This window comes from Mesoplodon mirus (genome assembly GCF_964341445.2).
Source record: "Mesoplodon mirus genome assembly, chromosome: 3".
NCBI lineage: Eukaryota > Metazoa > Chordata > Mammalia > Artiodactyla > Ziphiidae > Mesoplodon > Mesoplodon mirus.
In genome coordinates, this window is record NC_138978.1 from 107,994,875 (window position 1) to 108,019,022 (window position 24,148).

The 24,148-nt window shown below is 36.5% G+C and overlaps 1 protein-coding gene across 3 annotated transcripts in view; it reads left to right on the top strand.

Annotated features, from left to right (window-relative positions):
* SYCP1 (synaptonemal complex protein 1) overlaps positions 1 to 24,148 on the top strand; it is a gene marked incomplete at both ends in the record, with an annotated part of 173,016 nt that overhangs the window by 63,196 nt on the left and 85,672 nt on the right. For all 3 annotated transcript variants that reach the window (XM_082615943.1, XM_082615944.1, XM_082615945.1), the window contains one exon: positions 7,018 to 7,079. In XM_082615943.1, coding sequence (XP_082472069.1) covers positions 7,018 to 7,079 — 62 coding nt within the window. The remainder of the gene's footprint in view (positions 1 to 7,017; positions 7,080 to 24,148) is intronic.

Genomic DNA, 24,148 nt, shown 5'->3' on the forward strand with positions numbered 1-24,148 from the left:
TGTTGCAATGGTAAATGGCAGTGTTTCCTTAATTTCTCTTTCAGATTTTTCATCATTAGTATATAGGAATGCAAGAGATTTCTGTGCATTAATTTTATATCCTGCAGCTTTCCCAAATTCATTGATTAGCTCTAGTAGTTTTCTGGTGGCATCTTCAGGATTCTCTATGTATAGTATCATGTGATCTGCAAACAGTGACAGTTTCACTTCTTCATTTCCAATTCATATTCCTTTTATTTCTTTTTCTTTTCTGATTGCCATGGCTAGGACTTCCAAAACTATGTTGAATAATAGTGTTGAGAGTGGACATCCTTGTCTTGTTCCTGATCTTAGAGGAAATGCTTTCAGTTTTTCACCATTGAGAATGATGTTTGCTGTGGGTTTGTCATATATGACCTTTATTATGTTGAGGTAGTTTCCCTCTATGCCCACTTTTTGGAGAGTTTTTATCATAAATGGGTGTTGAATTTTGTCAAAAGCTTTTTGAGCGTCTATTGAGATGATCATATGGTTTTTCTTCTTCAATTTGTTAATATGGTGTATCACATTGATTGATTTGCATATATTGAAGAATCCTTGCATCCCTGGGATAAATCCCACTTGATCATGGTGTATGATCCTTTTAATGTGTTGTTGGATTCTGATTGCTAGTATTTTGTTGAGGATTTTTACATCTATGTTCATCAATGATATTGGTCTGTAATTTATTTTTCTGTAGTATCTTTGTCTGGTTTTGGTATCAGGGTGATGGTGGCCTCATAGAATGAGTTTCAGAGTGTTCCTTCCTCTGCAATTTCTTGGAAAAGTTTGAGAAGGATGGGTGTTAGCTCTTCTCTAAATGTTTTATAGAATTCAGCTGTGAAGCTATCTGGTCCTGGACTTTTGTTTGTTGGAAGATGTTTAATCACAGTTTCATTTTCATTACTTGTGATTGGTCTGTTCATATTATTTTCTATTTCTTCCTGGTTCAGTCTTGGAAGGTTACACCTTTCTAAGAATTTGTCCATTTCTTCCAGGTTGTCCATTTAGTGGCTAGAGTAACTTGTAATAGTCTCTTAGGATGCTTTGTATTTCTGCGGTGTCTGTTGTTACTTCTCCTTTTTCATTTCTAATTTTATTGATTTGAGTCCTCTCCCTCTTTTTCTTGATGAGTCTGGCTAATGGTTTATCTCTTTTGTTTATCTCCTGAAAGAACCAGCTTTTAGTTTTATTGATCTTTGCTATTGTTTTCTTTGTTTCTATTTCATTTATTTCTGCTGTGATCTTTATGATTTCTTTCCTTCTACTAACTTTGGGTTTTGTTTGTTCTTCTTTCTTTAGTTCCTTTAGGTGTAAGGTTAGATTGTGTATTTGAGATTTTTCTTGTTTCTTTAGGTAGGCTTGTATAGCTATAAACTTCCCTCTTAGAACTGCTTTTGCTGCATTCCATAGGTTTTGGATCATCGTGTTTTCATTGTCATTTGTCTGTAGGTATTTTTTTTATTTCCTCTTTGATTTCTTCAGTCATCTCTTGGCTATTTAGTAATGTATTGTTTAGCCTCTATGCATTTGTGTTTTTTACATTTTTTTCCTTGTAATTCATTTCTAATCTCATAGAGTTGTGGGCAGAAAAGAAGCTTGATATGATTTCAATTTTCTTAAATTTACTGTGGCTTGATTTGTGACCCAAGATGTGATCTGTCCTGGAGAATATTCCATGTGCACTTGAGAAGAAAGTGTAATCTGCTGTTTTTGGATGGAATGTCCTATAAATATCAATTAAATATATCTGGTCTATTGTGTCATTTAAAGCTAGTGTTTCCTTATTAATTATCTGTTTGGATGATCTGTCCATTGGTGTAAGTGAGGTGTTAAAGCCCCCCACTATTATTGTGTTGCTGTCAATTTCCTCTTTTATAGTTGTTAGCAGTTGCCTTTTGTATTGAGGTGCTCCTATGTTGGGTGCATATATATTTATAATTGTTATATCTTCTTCTTGGATTGATCCCTTGATCATTATGTAGTGTCCTTCCTTGTCTCTTGTAACATTCTTTATTTTAAAGTCTATTTTATCTGATATGAGTATTGCTACGCCAGCTTTCTTCTGATTTCCATTTGCATGGAATATCTTTTTCCATCCCCTCACTTTCAGTCTGTATGTGTCCCTAGGCCTAAAGTGGGTCTCTTGTAGACAGCATATATATGGGTCTTGTTTTTGTGTCCATTCAGCGAGCCTGTGTCTTTTGGTTGGAGCATTTAATCCATTCACGTTTAAGGTAATTATCAATATGTATGTTCCTATGACCATTTTCTTAATTGTTTTGGGGTTTTTTTGTAGGGCCTTTTCTTCTCTTGTGTTTCCCTCTTAGCGAAGTTCCTTTAGCATTTGTTGTAGAGCTGGTTTGGTAGTGCTGAATTCCCTTAGCTTTTGCTTGTCTGTAAAGCTTTTGATTTCTCCATTGAATCTGAATGAGATCCTTGCCAGGTAGAGTGATCTTGCTTGTAGGTTCTTCCCTTTCATCTCTTTAAGTATATCATGCCACTCCCTTGTGGCTTATAGAGTTTCTGCTGAGAAATCAGCTGTTAACCTTATGGGAGTTCCCTTGTATGTTATTTGTCATTTTTCCCTTGCTGCTTTCAATCATTTTTCTTTGTCTTTAATTTTTGCCAGTTTGATTACTGTGTGTCTCAGCGTGTTTCCCCATGGGTTTATCCTGTATGGGACTCTGCGCTTCCTGGACTTGTGTGGCTATTTCCTTTCCCATGTTAGGGAAGTTTTCGACTATAATCTCTTTAAATATTTTCTTTGGTCCTTTCTCTCTCTCTTCTCTTTCTGGCACCCCTATAATGTGAATGTTGTTGCATTTAATGTTGTCCCAGAGGTCTCTTAGGCTGTCTTCATTTCTTTTCATTCTTTTTTCTTTATTCTGTTATGCAGCAGTGAATTCCACCATTCTGTCTTCCAGGTCACTTATCTGTTTTTCTGCCTCAGTTATTCTTCTATTGATTCCTTCTAGTGTAGTTTTCATTTCAGTTAGTGTACTGTTCATCTCTGTTTGTTCTTTAATTCTTCTAGGTCTTTGTTAAACATTTCTTGCATCTTCTCGATCTTTGCCTTCATTCTTTTTCTGAGGTCCTGGATCATCTTCACTATCATTATTCTGAATTCTTTTTCTGAAAGGTTGCCTATCTCCACTTCATTTAGTTTTTTTTCTGGGGTTTTATCTCGTTCCTTTATCTGGTACATAGCCCTCTGCCTTTTCATTTTGCCTATCTTTCTGTGAGTGTGGTTTTCATTCCACAGACTGCAGGATTGTAGTTCTTCTTGCTTCTGCTCTCTGCCCACTGGTGGATGAGGATATCTAAGAGGCTTGTGCCTGAAACTGCCTTTTACCCCTTGCTCTCCTTCTAGCCAGTTGCCATGGGTTTTTAGGCTCTGCATATGGGAAGAGAAGATTCCTTCCATAGAGCGTTATAAATGTGTGCTTGATGCATTCTCAAGGTTGTAGTGGCTGGCTAGGCAAGTCTGAAATGTGTAGGGTAGGCTGGAACTCTGGAGCATGGCCTGAAGCTGCTGCCCACGGGTGGAATGTCTTCCTCCTGTAGTCTTTTTTTTCTTAATTTAGGATTCAGTGGCCTTAATAATAATTCTTAGTGGGAAATGTCTTATATTTTGATTGAATTTTGAAATTTCATTCATTAGCCATGTTGGATTATGAACTATTTACAGGAAAATGTGACCTTATTTTATCATGTGGTGTTGTTAATACTCAACTTTCATGGCTAAAAGAGAGAAAAGTTTGTAGTTATTTTGTGAATTTATTACCATTTAGTTAGCTAATTTTAATAAGTCTATGCTTCATATTTATAAACCTTCTTATTTATAATTGTGGAGAATTATAAACATATATAAACATTTTTTTCCAATTTTGGTGAAAAGAATTATTTTATAAATTAAGATAATTCATGGATTGGCAGGCATTTTCTGGAAATCTCTATAATGTTCTATAATCTTTATTATTATCTTTGAATACTTATATAATTAAAATAATTGTAAGCACTAGTGCCTGTTAGGATGTTTGGTTGAACTTTGAAACCCGATTTATGCTTTTCCTTTTGCAATGCTTACTTTTCCACTACAGACTAGACTAACAGTTTTGAACATCCAAAATTGTACTATCCAATGGTAAATAATATTTTTAGTATTATTTTACATTAGAATGATTGTGAATGCATAATTCACCCATTTTAAAAATCTTCCTTTAGAACATAACATACTGTCTTTAATCACTGCATATACCTATGTTCTTTAGAATTGGTCAATTGAATGTTGTAGACTAAGGAATAATTAAATCTGATACTGAATATAAGTGGCTGTTATTGTCATATTGAAAGATCGAATGCATAATGTCATTTTTCTCTTAGTAGAGCAATATATTATGAGAAGTTTGGATAAGGAATTCCAGAACTGTGAAATAGTTCTATGTGTGTTTCTTAGCACTATCTTAGGTGGAAACATATACAAGAAGTGAAATACCATGTTTTTGAGAAATCTCTAATTATTGTAGGAGAAAGTTTGAATTCATAAAATCATTGGAACCATGTTTCAAAAATTAAAGGAGTGAGAGAGACTTCTGTTTAGGATTAGGGAAGGAAGTATTAGAACTTTTATTTCTATTTATTTTTAATGCTTTATATATGTTTTATAATGAATAATATATGTATTTTATATAAATTTATAAAAAGTATTTGTATTGTATAAATATTTATATATTTGGAGTGAATGCTCACAGATTTCTTATTGATGGAAATGTGTTAATGCTGTTAACAAGAGAAAGCCAAAGGTATCAATGTGGACTGCAGAGTTGGAAAAGGCTTTATAGAAGAGGTAGATTTAAAAAACAAAGTAGAGTTTAAGGTATAGAGAGGATTTGGATAGTTGTAGAGAATGATGGAGTGTGCAAAGTATTATGTTTAAGAGAGTATCATTAACAGTGATGTAAGTACTCAATATTAGTTTATTTCCTTCTTTGGTTGATAGTATAGTTCTCAAAACCAAAGCATCTTCTTTCTCCCTTACCTTTCACTTCTAATTGGTTATCTAATGCTGTTGTTTCTAACTCTTAATATCTAGCTCTTAAAATCTAACTAATTTAAGAGTTTTTAACTCTTAAATATCTTCTGAATCTTCTCCCTTTTCTTCATCTCCACAGACCTGAACAGTTCAAGTCCTCATTTCCTCTTTCCTGGTTTTTAGAGTTTCAAGCACATTATCTTAGCCTAGGAGAGGGATGCATGTGAGTAACATAATGGAACACAAATTGTATCTGGGACATTATCATCAAACCATGCTTCATATTACCCTCGTTTGTCCTCATCTCTGTTCATCTCTTTTTGTGTTTACTAGGCTTCTATTTGCTTTGGCCTTTTTTCATAACCTTCTTTCTTACTGCAATAGCCCTCATTCTTACTGCATTGTTTCCTGGCTACACTTTGCATTCTTCCTTAATGATATTTTCGTAGGATTACCTCTTGGTTAGTGTATGCCTCCATTGTCCCCTCAGGAGTTACAATCATTGACCTATCCTAAGACCACTGTTATTCTGTGCACTCCTCAGATACAGCCTGCTCTACCCCTTATATCTTGACATTAGCTTGGAACCAGACATCTCTGACCAGAACTAATTGCAGTATCTTTAGAATCAATCTTTTTTGTTTCCACTCTTGTCTACCTTTTGTTCATTCTCTGCATTTATGCTATAGTGTTCCTTTAAAAATACAAATCTGACTATTCTGTGTTGCAGATTTAAGAGCCATCTAATTGCCTAAGTTCAAACTCTGTGTCTCTTCATTGTTCATTTAAAGAATGAGGTAGTGCATACCAAGTAAGTTAAAGACAACTGTAAATTCAGAATCTTTGTCAACTAATTTTTTGTGTTTCTGTACTTGGTACAGTTTTCTTTGCTTCTTCGTGTGTCTCCCATCTTCAGTTCAGTCTAATATAGCTCTAAACAGGTTTTACTCCTGTGGTCAGTTTTCAATCTCTGTGCCCACATTTATTTTCACTCTGGTTGTATAATAGATTCTCCCTCTAGTTTTTTCTATTGCTTCTTCTTTGGTTATTAGATACAAAATAACTATAGAAATTAGACTTAGATGTTTCTCATTTAGCTTTGGATATTAATTAGGAACATAACAGACATGGTCTTTGTTCTCATGAGATTTTGCATTCTACTTGGAGACACATAAAATGAATAATTACAAATAAATATTTAATTACAAATTGGGATAAGTGCTATGAAGGAATGAAATGAATGAAAATGACAAAATATAAGAAAATGATAGGACCTAATCTAGATTTGGTGATCAAGGATGGCTTTAAACTGAGACCTAAATAAGTGAGATTTAGTTAAGGGTGTGTATATATATATAATTTTTTTTTAATTTATGGGATTGGGGGTGAGAGAGAGTGGACACATGCTCAGTCTACTGTCTTTATTTTTTTTATTTAAAAAAATTTACTTATTTATTTTGGTTGTGCGGGTCTTGGTTGTGGCACGTGGGAACTTTTAGTTGCGGCGTGTGGACTTATTAGTTGCGGCATGCATGTGGGTTCTAGTTCCTTGACCGGGGATCGAACCCCGGCCCCCTGCATTGGAAGCATGGAGTCTTACCCACTGGACTACCAGGGAAGTCCCAATCAGTCCACTAGCTTTAACCAATCCTTGAGTTTTAAAAAATTAACTATTTTTACCTAAGCTGTGTGACTTCATTTTATATAGATCCATTGCTTATTTTGTTTAATGAACTTTGGGCTCATTTGGTTGTGGAATTAATTTTATAGAAACAGTACTATTAATATTTATCCATTATTATTTAGCATAGTTCCATTTGGACTTCCTCTATGCTTTACAGCACTCTAGTTGCATTAACCCATCTCTTTTGGTTTTTCCCTTTCAAATGGAATTCTTATTTCTTGTCTCTCCCATTTTTTTAAATCCAGCTTTTAACGCATTTATATTCTTTTGATTTTTTTAGAAGAGGTGACTAAGCTTAAAAATAACAAAGAAGTAGAACTTGAAGAATTGAAAAAAATCTTGGTAAGTGTATGGTTTCTCTTATTAATATGTAGCAATTATTTTTCAAAATAGTATTAAATCCAGTGACTTAGACTCTCATCCTATAGATGTCTTATGGTAGTTTTTCAACTAAAATATAAAAAAACTACATTTGGTTTTAGTGAACCCACATTTCTTATCTCTATCAATTTTTGTAGTATATTTTGATAACTGTCGGTGTAGGTGTTTATATTACTTAAACATGTGTTGACAGTACATTTAAGTGAGATCAAATATGCCTATTCTGTAGCTGATTGTAAATTTGGTGTGCGTTTGATAACTTTGAGCCACAAAGCTGCAATTTTGAGAAAGATATGTATGATATCTATTCAGTACCTACGTTTGGTATTCAAATAGAATCATATTTAATGAATTTGTTAGGATAAGGCTTCATTATGTTTTACTTGATTATAGTGTGTAGAGCATGGGTTGATAAACTTCTTTTGTAAAGGACTAGATAGTAAATATTTTAAGCTTTGTGGCTATATACAGAATGTTAATTTTCTCCTCCCCTTCCATTTTTTTTTTCTTTTATTTTTAACTGTCTTATAAAAATGTAAGAACCGTTCTTAGTTCAAGGGCCTACAAAAGAAGGTTGTGGGCTGATTTTGTCTCAGAGGCTGTAGTTTGCCAACCTTTGCTTATAGAAGACAATAGTGTTTATGATTACAGATCTTTGATTTTGGGTTTAACCAATCACATCTCTACCTGATTTTGCAACTCCTAATTCTTCCATCTCTTGGGAAGCACTATTTCCAAATGCTTATCCTTTCTTCAGTGAATTGCTTTTGCACAAATTCTTGCAAATAATAATATTTACATTTCTTTCAAATTTGATAATGTAAACTTATACTTCAGGTCTCAGCTTAAATATCAATTCTTTAGAAATCTCTCTTGACATTCCTAGCTAGTTTAGGTCTCTGTATAGCTTGTTCCTATAGCACCCTGAATTTTTCCTTTATGGCACTTATCACAAATGAAATTTAATTTATTTTTGGTATAATTATTTAAGGCTTTATTCTCCCTTTAGTGTCTCCTTTACTTAGCACAGTAGATGGCACATAGTAGGTGGTCAATAAATAAATAGTGGAATGCTCCAATAAGGGCTAAGAACCTTTGTCCTGTTTGCCCTGTAACCTCAGTACTTAGCACAGTAACTGACACTTTTGTAAGCACTTTATAAATATTTGTTGAATGAATTAATACTAAAGTATTATTTTTACACTCCTACATGGACAAGGATTGGTTTAGGTTTTGTTTTATTTGAATAGCTGGTAGAGCATAATTAATATCTTGATCCTTAGAATCATAATGCTTTGATGGTATCCAGCTTTTTACTTTTTAGCTGTATGACCTAGAGCAATTTACCTAAATTCTTTTTTTTTTTTTTTGCGGTACGCGGGCCTCTCACTGCTGTGGCCTCTCCCGTTGCGGAGCACAGGCTCCGGATGCGCAGGCTCAGCGGCCATGGCTCACGGGCCCAGCTGCTCCGTGGCATGTGGGATCCTCCTGGACCGGGGCACGAACCCGTATCCCCTGCATCGGCAGGCGGACTCTCAACCATTGCGCCACCAGGGAGGCCCTACCTAAATTCTTGATGCCTTGGTTTTTCCATTTATGAAATGGGGGAAATAATTGTACATATCTCATAGGGTGGTTTTGAGGGGTGAATAAGATACATTTATTCATTTAACAAACATTTATTGAGTTCCTTTTATGGTATACTCTGGGGATGCACTGGGGAGCAAATGGATGCATATCCTGTTTTCGTGGAGCTAGTCATGAAATAATCACACTTAAATACAAGCAATCATTCAAAGGTAATAATACAATGGTGTCAAGGGCAATAAAGGATTAGTTTACAGTGTAATAAAGGGATTTGAACTATTTAGAGAGTTTAGGAGACGTTTTTTGAAAAAATAAAGATTGAACTGAAATCCAGAGAAGAAAAGGAAGTGCTTATCAGGTAGAGAAAATATGTGCAAAGGTCATTTGATAGGAAGGAATATGGTGAATACAACCTGGAATGAAAGAAAGAGTGTGGTGCAAAATGAGGCTAGAGAGGTAGTAGGAGCCTGTTAATTCATGGCCCTTTAAAATCATATCAACAGAATTTTATGCTTATCCTAAGAGGAATGAGAAGCTCTAAAGAATTTCAGCAGGAGTGACTTGGTCAGATTTGCAATTTGAAGAGCTCATTTGGTTTTCAGTACGGAGAACACAATATATTAAGATAGAACAGTTCAGAATAGACAGACAATCACAGGAGCCAGAGAAGAGAACTTTGGCTGGGAGATGATGGTAGTAGTGAGATACTACTTTGAGAGGTATTTAAGATTTAAATTCTTTGGATTGATGTAGGGTATTGGTAATACCATTTGTTGAAAAGACTCTCTTTTTCTTTATGTATGTATGTGTGTATGTATGTATTTATTTTTTTGGCTGCACAAAGCGGCTTGCGGGATCTAAGTTCCTCGACCAGGGATTGAACCTGAGCTCTTGGCAGTGAAAGTGCGGAGTCCTAACCACTGGACCACCAGGGAATTCCCAAGACTCTCCTTTTTCTATTGAGTTACTTTTGCACATTTATAAAAAAAATCAATTGACCATATTTGTGTGGGTCTACTTCTGGACTATTTCTGTTTCATTGATTTTTGTGGTCTATCCATTCACCAGTGTTTTGCTTACTGTAGCTTTATATAGTGAGTCTTAGGTTTGGGTAGTGTGATTCCTCCAGCTTTATTATTCTTTTGCGTGTAATTTTTAAAATGTATTTATTTTTTGAATCTAATTGTATTTTATTTTTTCTTCCAGTTTTCTTGAGATATAATTGTCATACAGCACTGTATAAGTTTAAGGTCTACAGCATAATGATTTGGCTTACATACATTACAATAAGTCTATATCCATCATCTCATATAGATACAAAATTAAAGAAATAGAAAAAAATTTTTCCTTGTGATGAGAACTCTTAAGATTTACTGTCTTAACAACTTTCATAAATAACATACAGCAGTGTGAATTATATCACATTGTATGTTACCTCCCTAGTACTGTTTATCTTATAACTGGAAGTTTGTGCTTTTGGCAGCCTTCATCCAACTCCTCGTCCTCCCTTATCTCCTCCACCCCCATAACCATAAATCTCATCTCTGTTTTATGACTTTGTTTGTTTGTTTTGAAGTATAATTGACCTAAAACAGTATGTTAGTTCCTGTTGCACACCAGTGTGTGTGTGCATTTCTAAATGTTCACTGTGATAAGTCTAGTTACAGTATGTCACCATACAAAGATATTACATAGGTATTGACTATATTCCCCACATTGTACATTTCATATCTGTGACTCATTTATTTTGCAACTGGAAGTTTGTACCTCTTAGTCTCCTTTGCCTATTTCTTTCCTACCCTCACCTCTCTCCCCTCTGGCAACCACCTGTTTTTTCACTGTATCTATAACTCTGTTTCTGTTTTGTTGTGTCTGTTCATTTGTTTTGTTTTTTAGATTTCACATATAAGTGAAATCATACAGTATTTGCCTTTCTCTGTATGACTTATTTCAACATAATACCCTCTGGGTCCACCTATGTTGTTGCAGATGACAAGATTTCATTTTTTTATGGCTGTTATCTATCTATCTTTCTCACATATTCTTTATCTGTTCATCGATTGATGGGCATTTACGTTGCTTCCATATCTTAGCTATTGTAAATAATGCTAATCCCACCAACAATGCATGAGGGTTCCCTTTGTTCCACATCCTCACCAACACTTGTTATCTCTTATCTTTTGATAATAGCCATTCTGACAGATGGGAGGTGGTATCTCATTGTGGTTTTGATTTGCCTTTCTCTGATTAGTGGTGATGAGTATCTTTTCATGTGCCGGTTGGACATCTTTATGTCTTTGGAAAAATCTCTCTTCAGATCCTTTTCCCTGTCCTATTTTATAATGAGGTTGTTTATTTATTTTTTTTGATATTGAGTTGTATGAGTTCTTTGTTTCTTTGTATATTGTGGATATTAACCCCTTTTGGATGTATCATTTGCAAATATTTTCTCCCATTCAGTAGGTGGCCTTTCCATTTTTTTGATAGTTTCCTTTTCTATGCAAAAGTTTTTTAGTTTGATATAGTCCAATTTGTTTGTTTTGCTTTTGTTTCCCTTGCCTTAGGAAACATATCCAAAAAAGATATTGCTAACACTGATGTCAAATAGTGTACCGCCTATGTTTTCTCCTAGGAATTTTATGGTTTCAGGTCTTGCATTTAAGTCTTCAATCCATTTTGAATTTATTTTTGTGCATGGTGTGAGAGAGTAGTCCAGTTTGATTCTTTTGCATGTAGCTGTCCAGTGTTTCCAATACCATTTATTAAAGAGGCTATCTTTTCTCCATTGTATTTCTTGCTCTTTTTTTGTAGGTTAATTGATTATATAAGCATGGGCTTAGTTCTGCGCTCTCTGTTCTGTTCCATTGATCTATGTGTCTGTTTTGGTGCCAGTACCATACTGTTTTGATGACTGTAGCTTTGTGGTAGAGTTTGAAATCAGGGAGCATGATACCTCCTGCTTTGTTCTTTCTCAAGATCGTTTTGGCAATCTGAGGTCTTTTGTGTTTCCATACAAATTTTAGAATTATTGTAGTATGGTGAAAAATGCCATTGTTATTTTGATAGGGAATGCATTGAATTTGTAGATTGCCTTGGGTAGTGTGGTTGTTTTAATGACATTAATTCTTTGAGTCCATGAATATGGTATATCTTTTCATCTTTTTTTGGTTTGTTTTCAATTTCTTTCATCAGTGTCTTATAGTTTTCCAGGTAGAGATTTTTACTTCCTTACTTAGAGTTATTCATAGGTATTTTATTCTCCTTGATGTGATTGTAAATGGGATTGCTTTCTTAATTTCTCATTCTGATAGTTTGTTGTTAGTATATAGAACTGCAGAAGATTTCTGTGTATTAATTTTGTATCCTGTAACTTTACCGAATTCATGGATGAGTTCTAGTAGTTTTTTGGTGGCGTCTTTAGGATTTTCTGTTTACAGTATCATGTCATATGCAAACAGTGACAGTTTTACTTCTTCCTTTCCGATTTGGATTCCTTTTATTTATTTTTCTTGTATGATAGATGTGGCTAGGATTTCCAGTTCTTTGTTAGGTAGAAGTGGCAAGTGTGGGCATCCTTGTTCCGGATTTTAAAGGAAGTACTTTTGACTGTTGAGTATGATGTTAGCTGTGGGCTTGTCATTTATGACCTTTATTATGTTGAGGTATGCTCCCTCTATACTCACTTTCTGGAGAGTTTTTAACATAAATGGGTATTGAATTTTGTCAAAAACTTTTTCCACGTCTATTGAGATGATCATATAATTTTTATTCTTCAACTGATTAATGTGGTGTATCACATTAATTTGCAGATATTGAACCATCCTTGCATCCCTGGGATAAACCCCACTTGATCATAGTGTATGATCTTTCTAATGTATTGTTAAATTTGGTTTTCTAATATTTTGTTGAGGATTTTTGTATCTATGTTCATCAATGATATTGGCCTGTAATCTTTTGTTTTTGTGATATCTTTGACTGGTTTTGCTAATAGGATAATACTGGCCTGGCAGGATTAGTTTGGAAGAGTTCCTACCTCTGCAGTTTTTTGGAATAGTTTGAGAAGGATAGGTGTTAATTCCCCTTTAAATGTTTGGTAGAATTCACCTATGAAGCTATCTGGTCCTGGACTTTTGTTTGTTGGAAATTTTTAAAATTACTGATTCAATTACATTAGTGGTAATTGGTCTGTTTATTCTTTCTATGTCTTCCTGGTTCAGTCTTGGAAAATTGTGCAATTCTAGGAATTTGTCCTTTTCTTCTAGGCTGTCCATTTTATTGGTGTAAAATTGTTCATAGTAATCTCTCATGATCCTTTGTATTTCTGTGGTATTGGTTCTATTTATCCTTTTTTATTTCTGATTTTATTGATTTGGGCCCTGTTTTTCTCTTGATTAGTCTCATTAAAGTTTATCAATTTTGTCTATTTTTTCAAATAACCAGCTCTTAGCTTTTTTGATCTTTCCTATTGTTTTCCTAGTCTCTCTTTTTAAAAATTTAGTTCTGATTTTTATGATTTTCTTCCTTCTACTAACTTTGGGTTTTGTGTGTTGTTTTTCTACTTCCTTTGGGTGTAAGTTTAAGCTATTTATTTGAAATTTTTCTTGTTTCCTGAGAGGTAGACTTGTATCACTATAAACCTCCCTCTTAGAACTGCTTTTGCTGCATTGCTTAGATTTTGGATTGTTGTGTTTTCATTTTCATTTGTTACCACATATTTTCTGATTTATTCTTTGATTTCTTCAGTGATCCATTTGTTGTTTAGTAGCATATTGTTTAGCCTTCGCATGTTTGGGAGTTTTTTTCCCTTGTAGTTTTTTTCTTTGTGTTGATTTCTAGTCTCATAGTGTTGTGGTCAGAAAAGATGCTTGATATGAATTGAATTTTCTTAAATTTACTGATTTTTTTTTTGTGGCCTAGCATGTGGTCTATCCTGGAAAAGGTTCCATGTATACTTGAAAAGAATGTCTATTCTGCTGCTTTTGGATGGAATATTCTGTATAGATGTATTGAGTCCTTTTGGCCTAATGTGTCGTTTAAGGCCAGTGTTTTATTGATTTTCTGTCTGGATAATCTGTCTATTGGTGTAAGTGGGATGTTAAAGTTCCCTGCTATTATTGTGTTACTGTCAATTATTACTCCTTTTATGTCTTCTAATGCTTGCACTATGTATTTAGGTACTTTTATATGTTGGGTGCATATATAATTATAATTATTATATCATCCTTTTGATTAATCCCTTAATCATTCTGTAATGTACTTCTTTGTCTCTTGTAACAGTCTTTGTTTTACTTTGTCTGATATAAGTATTGTTACCCTGGCTTTCTTTTGATTTACATTTGCATGGAATACCTTTTTCTGTGCCCTCACTTTTAGTCTGTGTCTTTAGATCTGAAGTGAGTCTCTTGTAAGCAGCATATATATGGATCTTGTTTTTTTGTCCATTCAGGCACTCTGTGTCTTTCGTTGGGAGAATTTGGTCCATTAGTCCATTTCTTTTTCTTTTTTTTTTTTTTTTGCGGTACGTGGGCCTCTCACTGTTGTGGCCTCTCCTGTTGTGGAGCACAGGCTCCGGACATGCACGCTCAGCAGCCACGGCTCACGGGCCCAGCCGCTCTGCAGCACGCGGGATCCTCCTGGACCGGGGCACGAACCCATGTCCCCTGCATCAGCAGGCGGACTCTCAACCACTGCACCACCAGGGAAGCCTCAGTCCATTTCTTTTAAAGTAATTATTGATAGGTATGTTCTTATTGCCGTTTTAAAATTGGTTTTGTTGTATTTTTCAAAGTTAGACAGTTTATTTTTTTGTAAGACCTGTCAGAGCTTTCTTTCTTCCTCTTTTTTTCTTGAACTATAGTTGATTTACAATATTGTGTTATTTTAAGATGTATAGCATAGTGATTTGGTTTTTTGCAGATTATATTCCATTATAGGTTATCAAAAGATATTGGGTGTAATTCTGTGTGCTATACAGTATATTCTTGTTGCATATCTATTTTATTTATAGTAGTTTGTATTTGTTAACTGCATACCCCTAATTTGCCCCTCCCCACTTCCCTCTCCCCTTTGGTAACTACAAGTTTGTTTTCTACATCTGTGATTCTGTTTCTGTTTTGCATATGCATTCATTTGTATTATTTTTTAGATTCCACATGTGATACAATATAGTATTTGTATTTCTCTCTCTGACTTATTTTACTAAGCATAATATTCTCTAGGTCTGTCCATGTTGCTGCAAATGGCAGTATTTCATTCTTTTTTATGGCTGAGTAATATTCCATTTTGTGTGTGTGTGTGTGTGTGCGTGTGTGTGCGTGTGTGTGTGTGTACATCTTAATCCAGTCATCTGTTGATGGGTACTTGGGTAGCTTCTTTGTTTCTGTATTTTGGCTGTTGTAAATAGTGCTCCTGTGAACAGTGGGGTGCATATATCTTTTTGAATTCATGTTTTAGGGTTTTTGGATATGTGCCCAGGAGTGGAATTGCTTCATCATATGGTAATTCTGTTTTTAGTTTTTTAAAGGAATCTCTATACTGTTTTCCATAGTGGCTGCACCAGTTTACATTCCCACCAACAGTGTACCAGGGTTCCCTTTTCTCCACATCCTCTCCAGTGTTTGTTATATGTAGACTTTTGATGATAGCCATTCTCAGAGGTGTGAGGTGATATTTAATTGTGATTTTGATTTGTATTTCTCTAATAATTAGTGATGTTGAGCATCTTTTCATGTGCCTGTTAGCCATTTGTGTATCTTTGGGAAAATGTCTATACAAGTCTTCTGTCCATTTTCTGATTGGATTAGTTGTTTTTGATATTGAGTTATAGGAGCTGTTTGTATATTTTGAATATTAAAACTCCTTGTCAGTCATATCATTTGCAAATATTTTCTCCTATTTTGTAGGTTGTCTTTTTGTTTTGTCGATGGTTTCCTTTACTGTGCAAAAGCTTTTAAGTTTAATAGGGTCCCATTTATTTATTTTTGCTTTTATTTCTTTTGCCTTAGGAGACTGATCCAAGAAAATATTGCTATGATTTATGTTAAAGAGTGTTCTGCCTATGTTTTTTTCTAGGAGTTTTATGGTCTCCAGTCTTACATTTAGGTTTTTAATCCATTTTGTTTTATTTTTATATATGGTGTTAGAGAATGTTCTGATTTCATTCTTTTACATGTAGCTGTCCAATTTTCCCAGCACCAAAGAGACTGTCTTTTCTCCATTGTACATTCTTGCCTCTTTTGTCCTAGATTAATTGACAGTAGGTGTGCGGATTTATTTCTGGGTTCTATTTTGTTCCATTCATCTTTGTGTCTGGTTTTGTACCAGTACCATACTGTCTTGATTACTGTAGCTTTGTAGTATAGTCTGAAGTCTCTGAGGATTATACCTCCAGCTTTGTTGTTTTATTTTTCAGGATTGCTTTGGCAACTCATGGTCTTTTGTGGTTCTATATGCATTTTAGGATTATTTGTCCTAGTTCTGTGAAAAATGTCATGGGTATTTTGATAGGGATTGCATTAAATTTGTAGATTGCTTTGGGTGATATGGCCATATTAATAATATTAATTCTTCCAATCCAAGAGCACAGGGTATCTTTCCATTTCTTTGAATCATCTCCTATTTCCTTCATCAGTGTTTTATAGTTTGCAGAGTTTTCACCTCCTTGTTTAAGGTTATTCCTAGGTATTTTATTTTACTGATGAAATTTTAAATGGGGTTTTTTTTACTTTCTCTTTTTGATATTTCATTATTAGTGTATAGAAATGCAACAGATTTCTGTGTATTAATTTTGTGTCCTGCAGCTTCACCAAATTCATTGATGAGCTCAAGTAGTTTTTTGGTAGCATCTTTAGTACATCTTAATCTTGTATTCTACAATCTTGTTGAATTCATCTCTTAGTTCTAATAGTTTTTGGGTAGAGACTTTAGGGTACTTTGTATAGAGTATCATGTAATCTGCAAACAGTAACAGTTTTACCCCTTGCCTTCCAATTCTGATACTTGTTTTTCCTCTTGTCTGATTGCTGTGAGTAGGACTTTCAATACTATGTTAAATAGATGTGGTGAGAGTGAGCATTCTTGTCTAGTTCCTGAATTTGGTGGGAAGTCTTTCAGCTTTTCACTGTTGAATATTACTTTGGCTGTGGGTTTTTCATAAATGACCTTTATTATGTTGAGATATGTTTACTCTATACCAACTTTGATGAGAGCTTTTATTGCGAATGGATGTTGAGTTTTGTCAAACATTTTTTTCTGCATCTGTTGGAATGATCATGGGGTTTTTTGTCTTTCCTTCTGTTAACGTGGTGTATCACATTGATTGACTTTCATATGTTGAACCAGCCTTGTGGCTCTGGAATAAATCCAACTTGATCATGGTGCATGATCTTTTTATGTATTGTTGAATTTGGTTTGCTAATATTTTGTTGAGGATTTTTACATATATATTCATAAAATATATTTTCTTTTTTTGTAGTGTCTTTTGGTATCAGGGTAATGGTGGCCTTGTGGAACGAATTTGGGAGTGTTTCCTCTTCAATTTGGGAGAATAGTTTGAGAAGGATAGGTCTTAGCTCTTCTCTATATGTTTAGTTGAATTATCCTGTGAATTTATCCTGTCCTGGACTTTTGTTTGCTGGGAGTTTTATTACAGATTCAGTTTCGCTTGTAGTGAGCAGTCTGTTTCAACTGTCTGTTTCTTCTTGACTCAGTCCTGGCAGGCTGTATGTTTCTAGGAATGTGTCCATTTCTTCCAGGTTCTTCAGTTTATTGGCATATAATTGCTGATAATATTCTCATGACTTTTTGTATCTCTGTGGTATTGGCTGTTATTTTTCCTCTTTCATTTCTTATTTTGTTTCTTTGAGACCTTTTTTTCTTCTTCTTGGTGAGTCTGGCTGAAGGTTTATCAATTTTATCAAAAAATCAGCTCTTGTTTCTATTGATATTTTCTTTTTTTTTGGTCTCTTATTTATTTTCTCTCTGATCTTTATTGTTTCCTTCCTTCTTCTGACTTTTGTCTTTGTTTTTCTTTTTCTAATTCTTTTAGGTGATAGGCTAGGTTGTTTGTGATTTTCTTTGTTTCTTGAGGAAGGCCTGTATCACTATAAACCTCTCTCTTAGAACTGCTTTTGCTGCATCCTATAGATTTTGGAAAGTTGTGTTTTCATTTTCCTTAAGGTATTTTGATTTCCCCTTTGATTTCATTGGTGACCCATATATTTTTTTAGTAGCATGTTGTTTAGTTGCCACGTGGTTGTTCTTTTCCTATTTTTCTTTCTGTAGTTGATTTCTAGTTTCATACAATTGTTGGAAAAGATGCTTGATAACATTTCTGTCCTCCTAAATTTGTTGAGGCTTGTTTTGTGATGTAGTATGTGATCTATCCTGGAGAATGTTCTATGTCAACTTGAAAAGAATGTGTATTCTGCTTTTTTGGGGGTGTAGCATCCTGTACATAGCAATTAAGTCCAACTGGTCTATTGTGTCATATAGGACCTCTGTTGCCTTATTGATTTTCTGTCTGGATGATCTGTCCATTGATGTCAGTCGAGTGTTAAAGTCTATTATCATTGCACTATTTTCAGTTACTCCCTTTATGTATGTTAGTATTTAAATGTTTAGTGCTCCTGTATTGGGTGCGTATATGTTAATGAGTGTAAAATCCTCTTCTTGTATTGATACCTTTATCATTGTATGATGCTCTTCTTTATCTTTTGTTATAGCCTTTGTTTTAAAACATATTTGGTCTGATATGAGTATTGCTACCCCCACTTTCTTGTTTCTGTTTGCATGAAATCTTTTTCCATCTGCTTACTTTCAGTCTATGTATTTCACTCTGAAGTGAATCTCTTGTAGTTAGAATATTTAAGGCTCTTGTTTTTTTTAGTCCAATCACCCACCATATATTTTGATGGGAGCATTTAGTCTATTAAAATTGAGTATAATTATTTATATGCATGTACTTATTGTTATTTTTTTCCTTGTTTTCCAGTTGTTTTTGTAGTTCTTCTTTTTTATTTCTTCTTTTTGTTTTTCCCACTGTGGTTTGATGATTTTCTTTTGTAATATTCTTAAGTTTCTCTCTTTTTTTTTTTTTTGGTTTTTGTATATCTATTGTAGATTTTCGATTTGTGGTTACCATGGGGTTCATCTATGTTGACCGTAATCATATCTACTTGCTTTAAACTGATAGTTATTTAAGTTCAAGCACATTCTAAAAGATCTACATTTTTTACTCCCCTCCCCCAAATTTTGTGATTTTGATGTCCTATTTTACATTTTCATGCTTATCCCTTTATTGTTTATTGTAGTTATAGTTGCTTTTACAATTTTTGTTTGTTTTTTAATATGTGTACTAGCTCATTTAAGTGATCTTTAATCCTTGTTATTTATCTGCCTTTCCTGTTGGGATTTTCTCTTTCCTGTAGCTTCTTACTCCTTTTCATTTAGAGAAGTCCCTTCAACATTTCTTTTAGGATAGGTTTAGTATTGCTGAATTCTTCTAGTTTTGCTTGTCTGTGAAATCCTTTATCTCTTCTATTGTAAATGATAGTCTTGCTGGGTAGAGTATCCTAGTTTGCAGGTTTTTCCTTTTCATGACTTTGAATATATCATGCCAGTCCCTTTTGGTCTGCAATGTTAGTGTAGAAAAATCAGCTGATAGCCTTATGTGGGTTCCTTTATACGTGACTCTCTTTTTCTCTTGCTGCCTTTAGAATTCTCTCTTTACCTTTTGCTGTTTTAATTATGATATATCTTTGTGTGTGTCTGTTTGGGTTTATCTTGTTTGGGACTGTCTGTGCTTCCTGTACCTGAATATCTGTTTCCTTCTTTAGGTTATGGAAGTTTTCAGCTGTAATTTCATCAAGTACATTTTCGACCTTTTTCTCTCTCTCTTCTCCCTTCTAGGACCCCTATAATGTGGAAGTTGACATGTTTTATATTATCCCATAGACCTTGTATGTTGCTTTCACCATTAATTTTCATTTGTCTTTGTCTGCCATTCTGATTGGGTGATTTACATTTTTCTATCTTCCATATCACTTATGAATTCTTTTGTGTCATTTAGTCTGTGAGTCATTACCTCTAGAGTGCTTTTTATCAGAAATTGAATTGTCTATTTTTGATTAGATCTTCTGTATAATTTCTAGTTCCTTGTTAAAATGTTTAGATCTATTCTCTTTCTTAATTTAGTGTTTTCATTACCAACGTTTTGAACTTGTGTGTTGTACTGATTATCCCTGTTTCATTATTTTTCAGGCAATTTCTCTTGCTCTTTCAATTACGGGTTGTTCCTCTGCCTTTTCATTTTACTTAACTTTTTCTGTCTCTATGAATTTAGGTGAAACAGTTATCTATTGTGGTCTTGAAGGGGTGTTTTTATGTGGGAGCATCCCTGTGTAGACTGCATGTGCCCAGTGTTTTTAGTGTGAGGGCTGGATTTGGTGTGGAGACCAATCACATCTTTCCCCTGGGTGTGCCGGCCACTATCACCTTGATAGGGGATGTGACTGGTGTTAGAGGAGCTAAAGCCTGCACAGGGTGTGAGGTGTGACTTCTTCTCTGCTCAGTGGCAATCCCCACCCTTTCAGTTCCTAAGTTGCAGGAGTGGATGCCCTGAGGTTTGGGATAGAGCTGGCTATGTTCCCTTAAGTGTGTATTTTTTCCTTCTCGTGCTGGAGCCTTTGCCCCAAAGGAGGGGAATGCTGTATAGAAAGTGGGGCTCGTGAGCTAACAGAGGTCCATTCCGCTACCTGCATATGTGTCTGTGGCTCCACTCACTCAGCCCAAGGTCACGTCTTTTCCCCTGTTGTCCTTGTCCCAGATCTAGTGCAAGGTTATGGCATGGAGTGGGCAGGGCCGGAGCATTAACTTGATTGACACTGGAGATCGTGACATTATGGTTGCAGGAATTGAAGTGGCTGTGCTGCTATCAGAAGCCTGGGCTACTTCTGTGGCGCTGTATGAGTAAGCACCAACAATGGCTGCCGCCACCCTACCCGGACCACACCCCAGGCTTCTGGGCCGCCTCTGCATTCCTAGGTTGAGTCTTTCCCCAGGACCTGGCTTTCCTAGATCCAGTGCCAAGATGTTGCATGGAGTGAGTGGGGCCAAGGTGTTCATTCAGCTTGGACTGGGGAGTGTTCAAGGTGCTAGCCTCTAGGGAAGACCTCTCCCTGCCCTGCCTGGTGGCAAGCCAGCACCCACTCACTCCTCACAAGTAGAGTCTAGACACCTCCAGCCTTTCTTTCTGTCCCAGCAGTTCTCCAAATAGCCAAAGGGACTTGTCTCCTCTATGTAATACCTCAAGACTGGGATGCCCAGTCTGTGGCTCAACCCACTTACTCCCCACAGCGAGTGTCCCCCCATGCAATTTTCCTTTTCTTCTTAGTCCCCTCCCAGGGGCACAGGTCCCAACTTGATGCTTTTCTTCCTGTCCTACCTGATTACATGGGAATCTTTCTTGCATCCTTGGTTGTATAGGAGTTCCTCTGTCAGTTTCCAGTTTTCCATGAGAATTATTCCATGTGTAGATGTACTTTTAATGTATTTGTGAGGAGAGGTAAGTTCCATATCCTCCTACTCCACCATCTTGGTCCCCTCCTTGAGTTGTTTTTGTAGTTCTTTTTTGCTCTCTTCCCTTATGATTTGATGGCTATCTTTAGTGTTATGTTTGGGGTCTTTTCTATTTTGTGTATATGTATCTATAATAGAATTTTGGCTTGTGGTTACTATGAGGTTTATATATAGCAGTCTATCTATCTATCTATCTATCTGATTAAGTTTTTAAAGTCTTAAGTTCAAATGCATTTTAACAACCCTACATTTTCTCTCCCCTCTCCCTATGATTACTGTTTTTGACATCATACTTTTCATCTTTTTGTTTTGTGTATCCCTTAACTACTTATGGCAGATAAAGTTGAGTTTATTACTTTTGTCTTTTAACCTTTCTTCTAGCTTTGTACATGGGCTGGTTTGGTGGTGCTGAACTCTTTTAGCTTTTCTTTTCTGTAAAACTTTTGATCTCTTTATCAAATCTGAGTGAAAGACTTGCCAGGTAGAGTATTCTTGGTTGTTAAGTTTTTCCCTTTCACCAGTTTAAATATATCATGCCACTCCCTTCTGGGCTGTGGAGTTTCTGCAGAAAAGTCAGCTGATAGCCTTTTGGGAGTTCTCATATGCATAACTTCTTTTCCATTGCTGCTTTTAATATTATCTCTTTATCTTTAATTTTTGCTATTTAAGTTACAGTGTGTCTTGGTGTGGCCCTGTTTGGGACTCTGTTCTTTCTGAACCTTGATGTCTGTTTACTTTCCCAGGTTAGGGAAGTTTTCTGCTATTATGTCTTCAAATATGTCCTCTGGCCTTTTCTCTCTCTGTTCTCCTTCTGGGACCTCTATAATGCAGATGTTAATACTCTTGATGTTGTCATGGAAGTCTCTTAAACTGTCCTCATTTCTTCTTATTCTTTTTTCTGTTCATCTTCAGTAATTTCCACTACTCTGTCTTCCAGCTCACTGATCCATTCCTCTGTATTGTCTAATCTACTGTTGATTTCTTGTAGTGTATTTTTAAAATTTCAGTAATTGTATTCTTCATCTCTGTTTGGGTCTTCTTTATAATTTCTAACTTTTTGTTAAAAACTTCTAACTTCTCCCCCTGTTCATCCAATTTTCTCTCACATTCTTCGAGCAGTTTTCAATCATTACCCTGAACTCTTTTGGGTAGATTCTTATCTCCACTTCACTTTGTTGCTCCTACATTTAGAACATATTCCTCTGTTGCCTCATTTTGCCTAATTTGCTGCTTTTATTTCTATGTATTTAGAAGGTTGGTTATATTTCCTGACCTTTGAGATGTGGCCTTTTATAGGAGACATCCTATGTGTCCCAGCCACATATTCTCCTCTGGTTATCAGAACTATATGCTTTAGGGGTGCCCCCTATGTGGGCCATGTTTTTCCTTGTGTTGTGGTGGGCTGCCTACTTTGGGTGGTCTTACAGGTGTGGGTGGCCCCGGTGCAGTTGGTTGCCAGGCGCTGCCTTGTGTGGAGGCTGCTGCCCACTGATGGGTGGGGCTGGGTCACAAGGTGGCTGGCTGTGGAGCCTCAGGAGATCCTAGGGTTGGGGTGACCTACTGGTGGGCAGAGCTGGGTTCTGGGATGAGTAGTTGTATTGCTGGGGTCTTGCATCTAGTATCGGCCTGCTGGTGGGCATGGCTGGTTCCTGACACTACTGGCTCTGGGGTCCGGGGTATCCCAGAGCTGGTGTCAGCCTGAAGGTTGGTGGGGCTGGATTCTTGGATGGCTGGCTGAGGGCCTCCAAGGCATCTCAGAACTGGTATTGACCTGCAGATGGGCAGGTTCAGGGCCCAGGGGGTCCTGGGGTTGGTGCCAGCCTGCTGGTACATGGGCTGGTTTTTGACAAGGCAGGCTGTGTGGCTGCAGTGGTCCTGTGCCTGTTGTTCGCCCACTGGTGGGCAGAGTGGGAGCCCAAGGGATCCTGGGGTTTGTGCTCACCAACTGGTGGGTGAGGCTGGGTCCTTGTGTTTGTGCTGGCTCACTGGTGGGTAGAGCTGGTTCCTGAGATCTCTGATTGCAGGGCCCTGGTGGTTCCGGGGCTGGTGCTGGTGCACTGATGTGTGGGGCCGAGTCCTCTGCCTTCTCGTGGATAGGGCCATGTCTTGGGGTGGCTGTGGGCTTTGGGGCTCTTAAAGAAGTTGGCCTGTTGGTTGGTGGGGCTGTATCTGGCTAGTTGCTTGGCTTGAGGTTCCCAGTATTAGAGTCTTCAGGCTGTTGAGGTGGACTGGATCCTGGCACTAATAAGCTAGAGGGGGAGGATTCCAGAATGTTGCTTGCCAGCACAAGTGTCCTTGTAGTAGAACGAGCTCCCAAAATTGGCTGCTGCCAGCGTCTGTGTTCCCAGGGTGGGCTCCACTTGCCTCATGCCTCTCTAGGAGGCTCCCTGGTGTCAGCAGGTGGGTCTGACGCAGGCTCCTTTCAAATTACTGTTTCTTTCCCTGGGTCCCAGAGCATGTGAGAGTTTGTGTGCACTCTTTAAGAGTGGAATCTGTATTTCCCATAGCCCTTTGGCTCTCCTGAAAGTAAATCCCACAGGCCTTCAAAGGCAAATGTTTTGGGGACTCATCTTCTGGTGCAGGGCCCCTAGCCTGGGAGCCCAGTGTGGGGCTTGGACCCCGTGCTCTTTGGGAAGAATCTCTGCAATTTCAATTATTCTCCTGTTTGTGGGTTGCCCACCCTGGGGGTATGGGTCTTGACTATACCACATATCTGCCCCTCCTACCCATATCATTGTGGTTCCTTTTTTATTTCTTTAGTTGTAGAAGGTCTTTTCTCTAGCCTTCTGGTCTTTCTCATCAACAGTTTCTGTGTAAATAGTTTAATTTTGGTATGCTGATAGGGGGAGGTGAGTACAGGGTCTTCC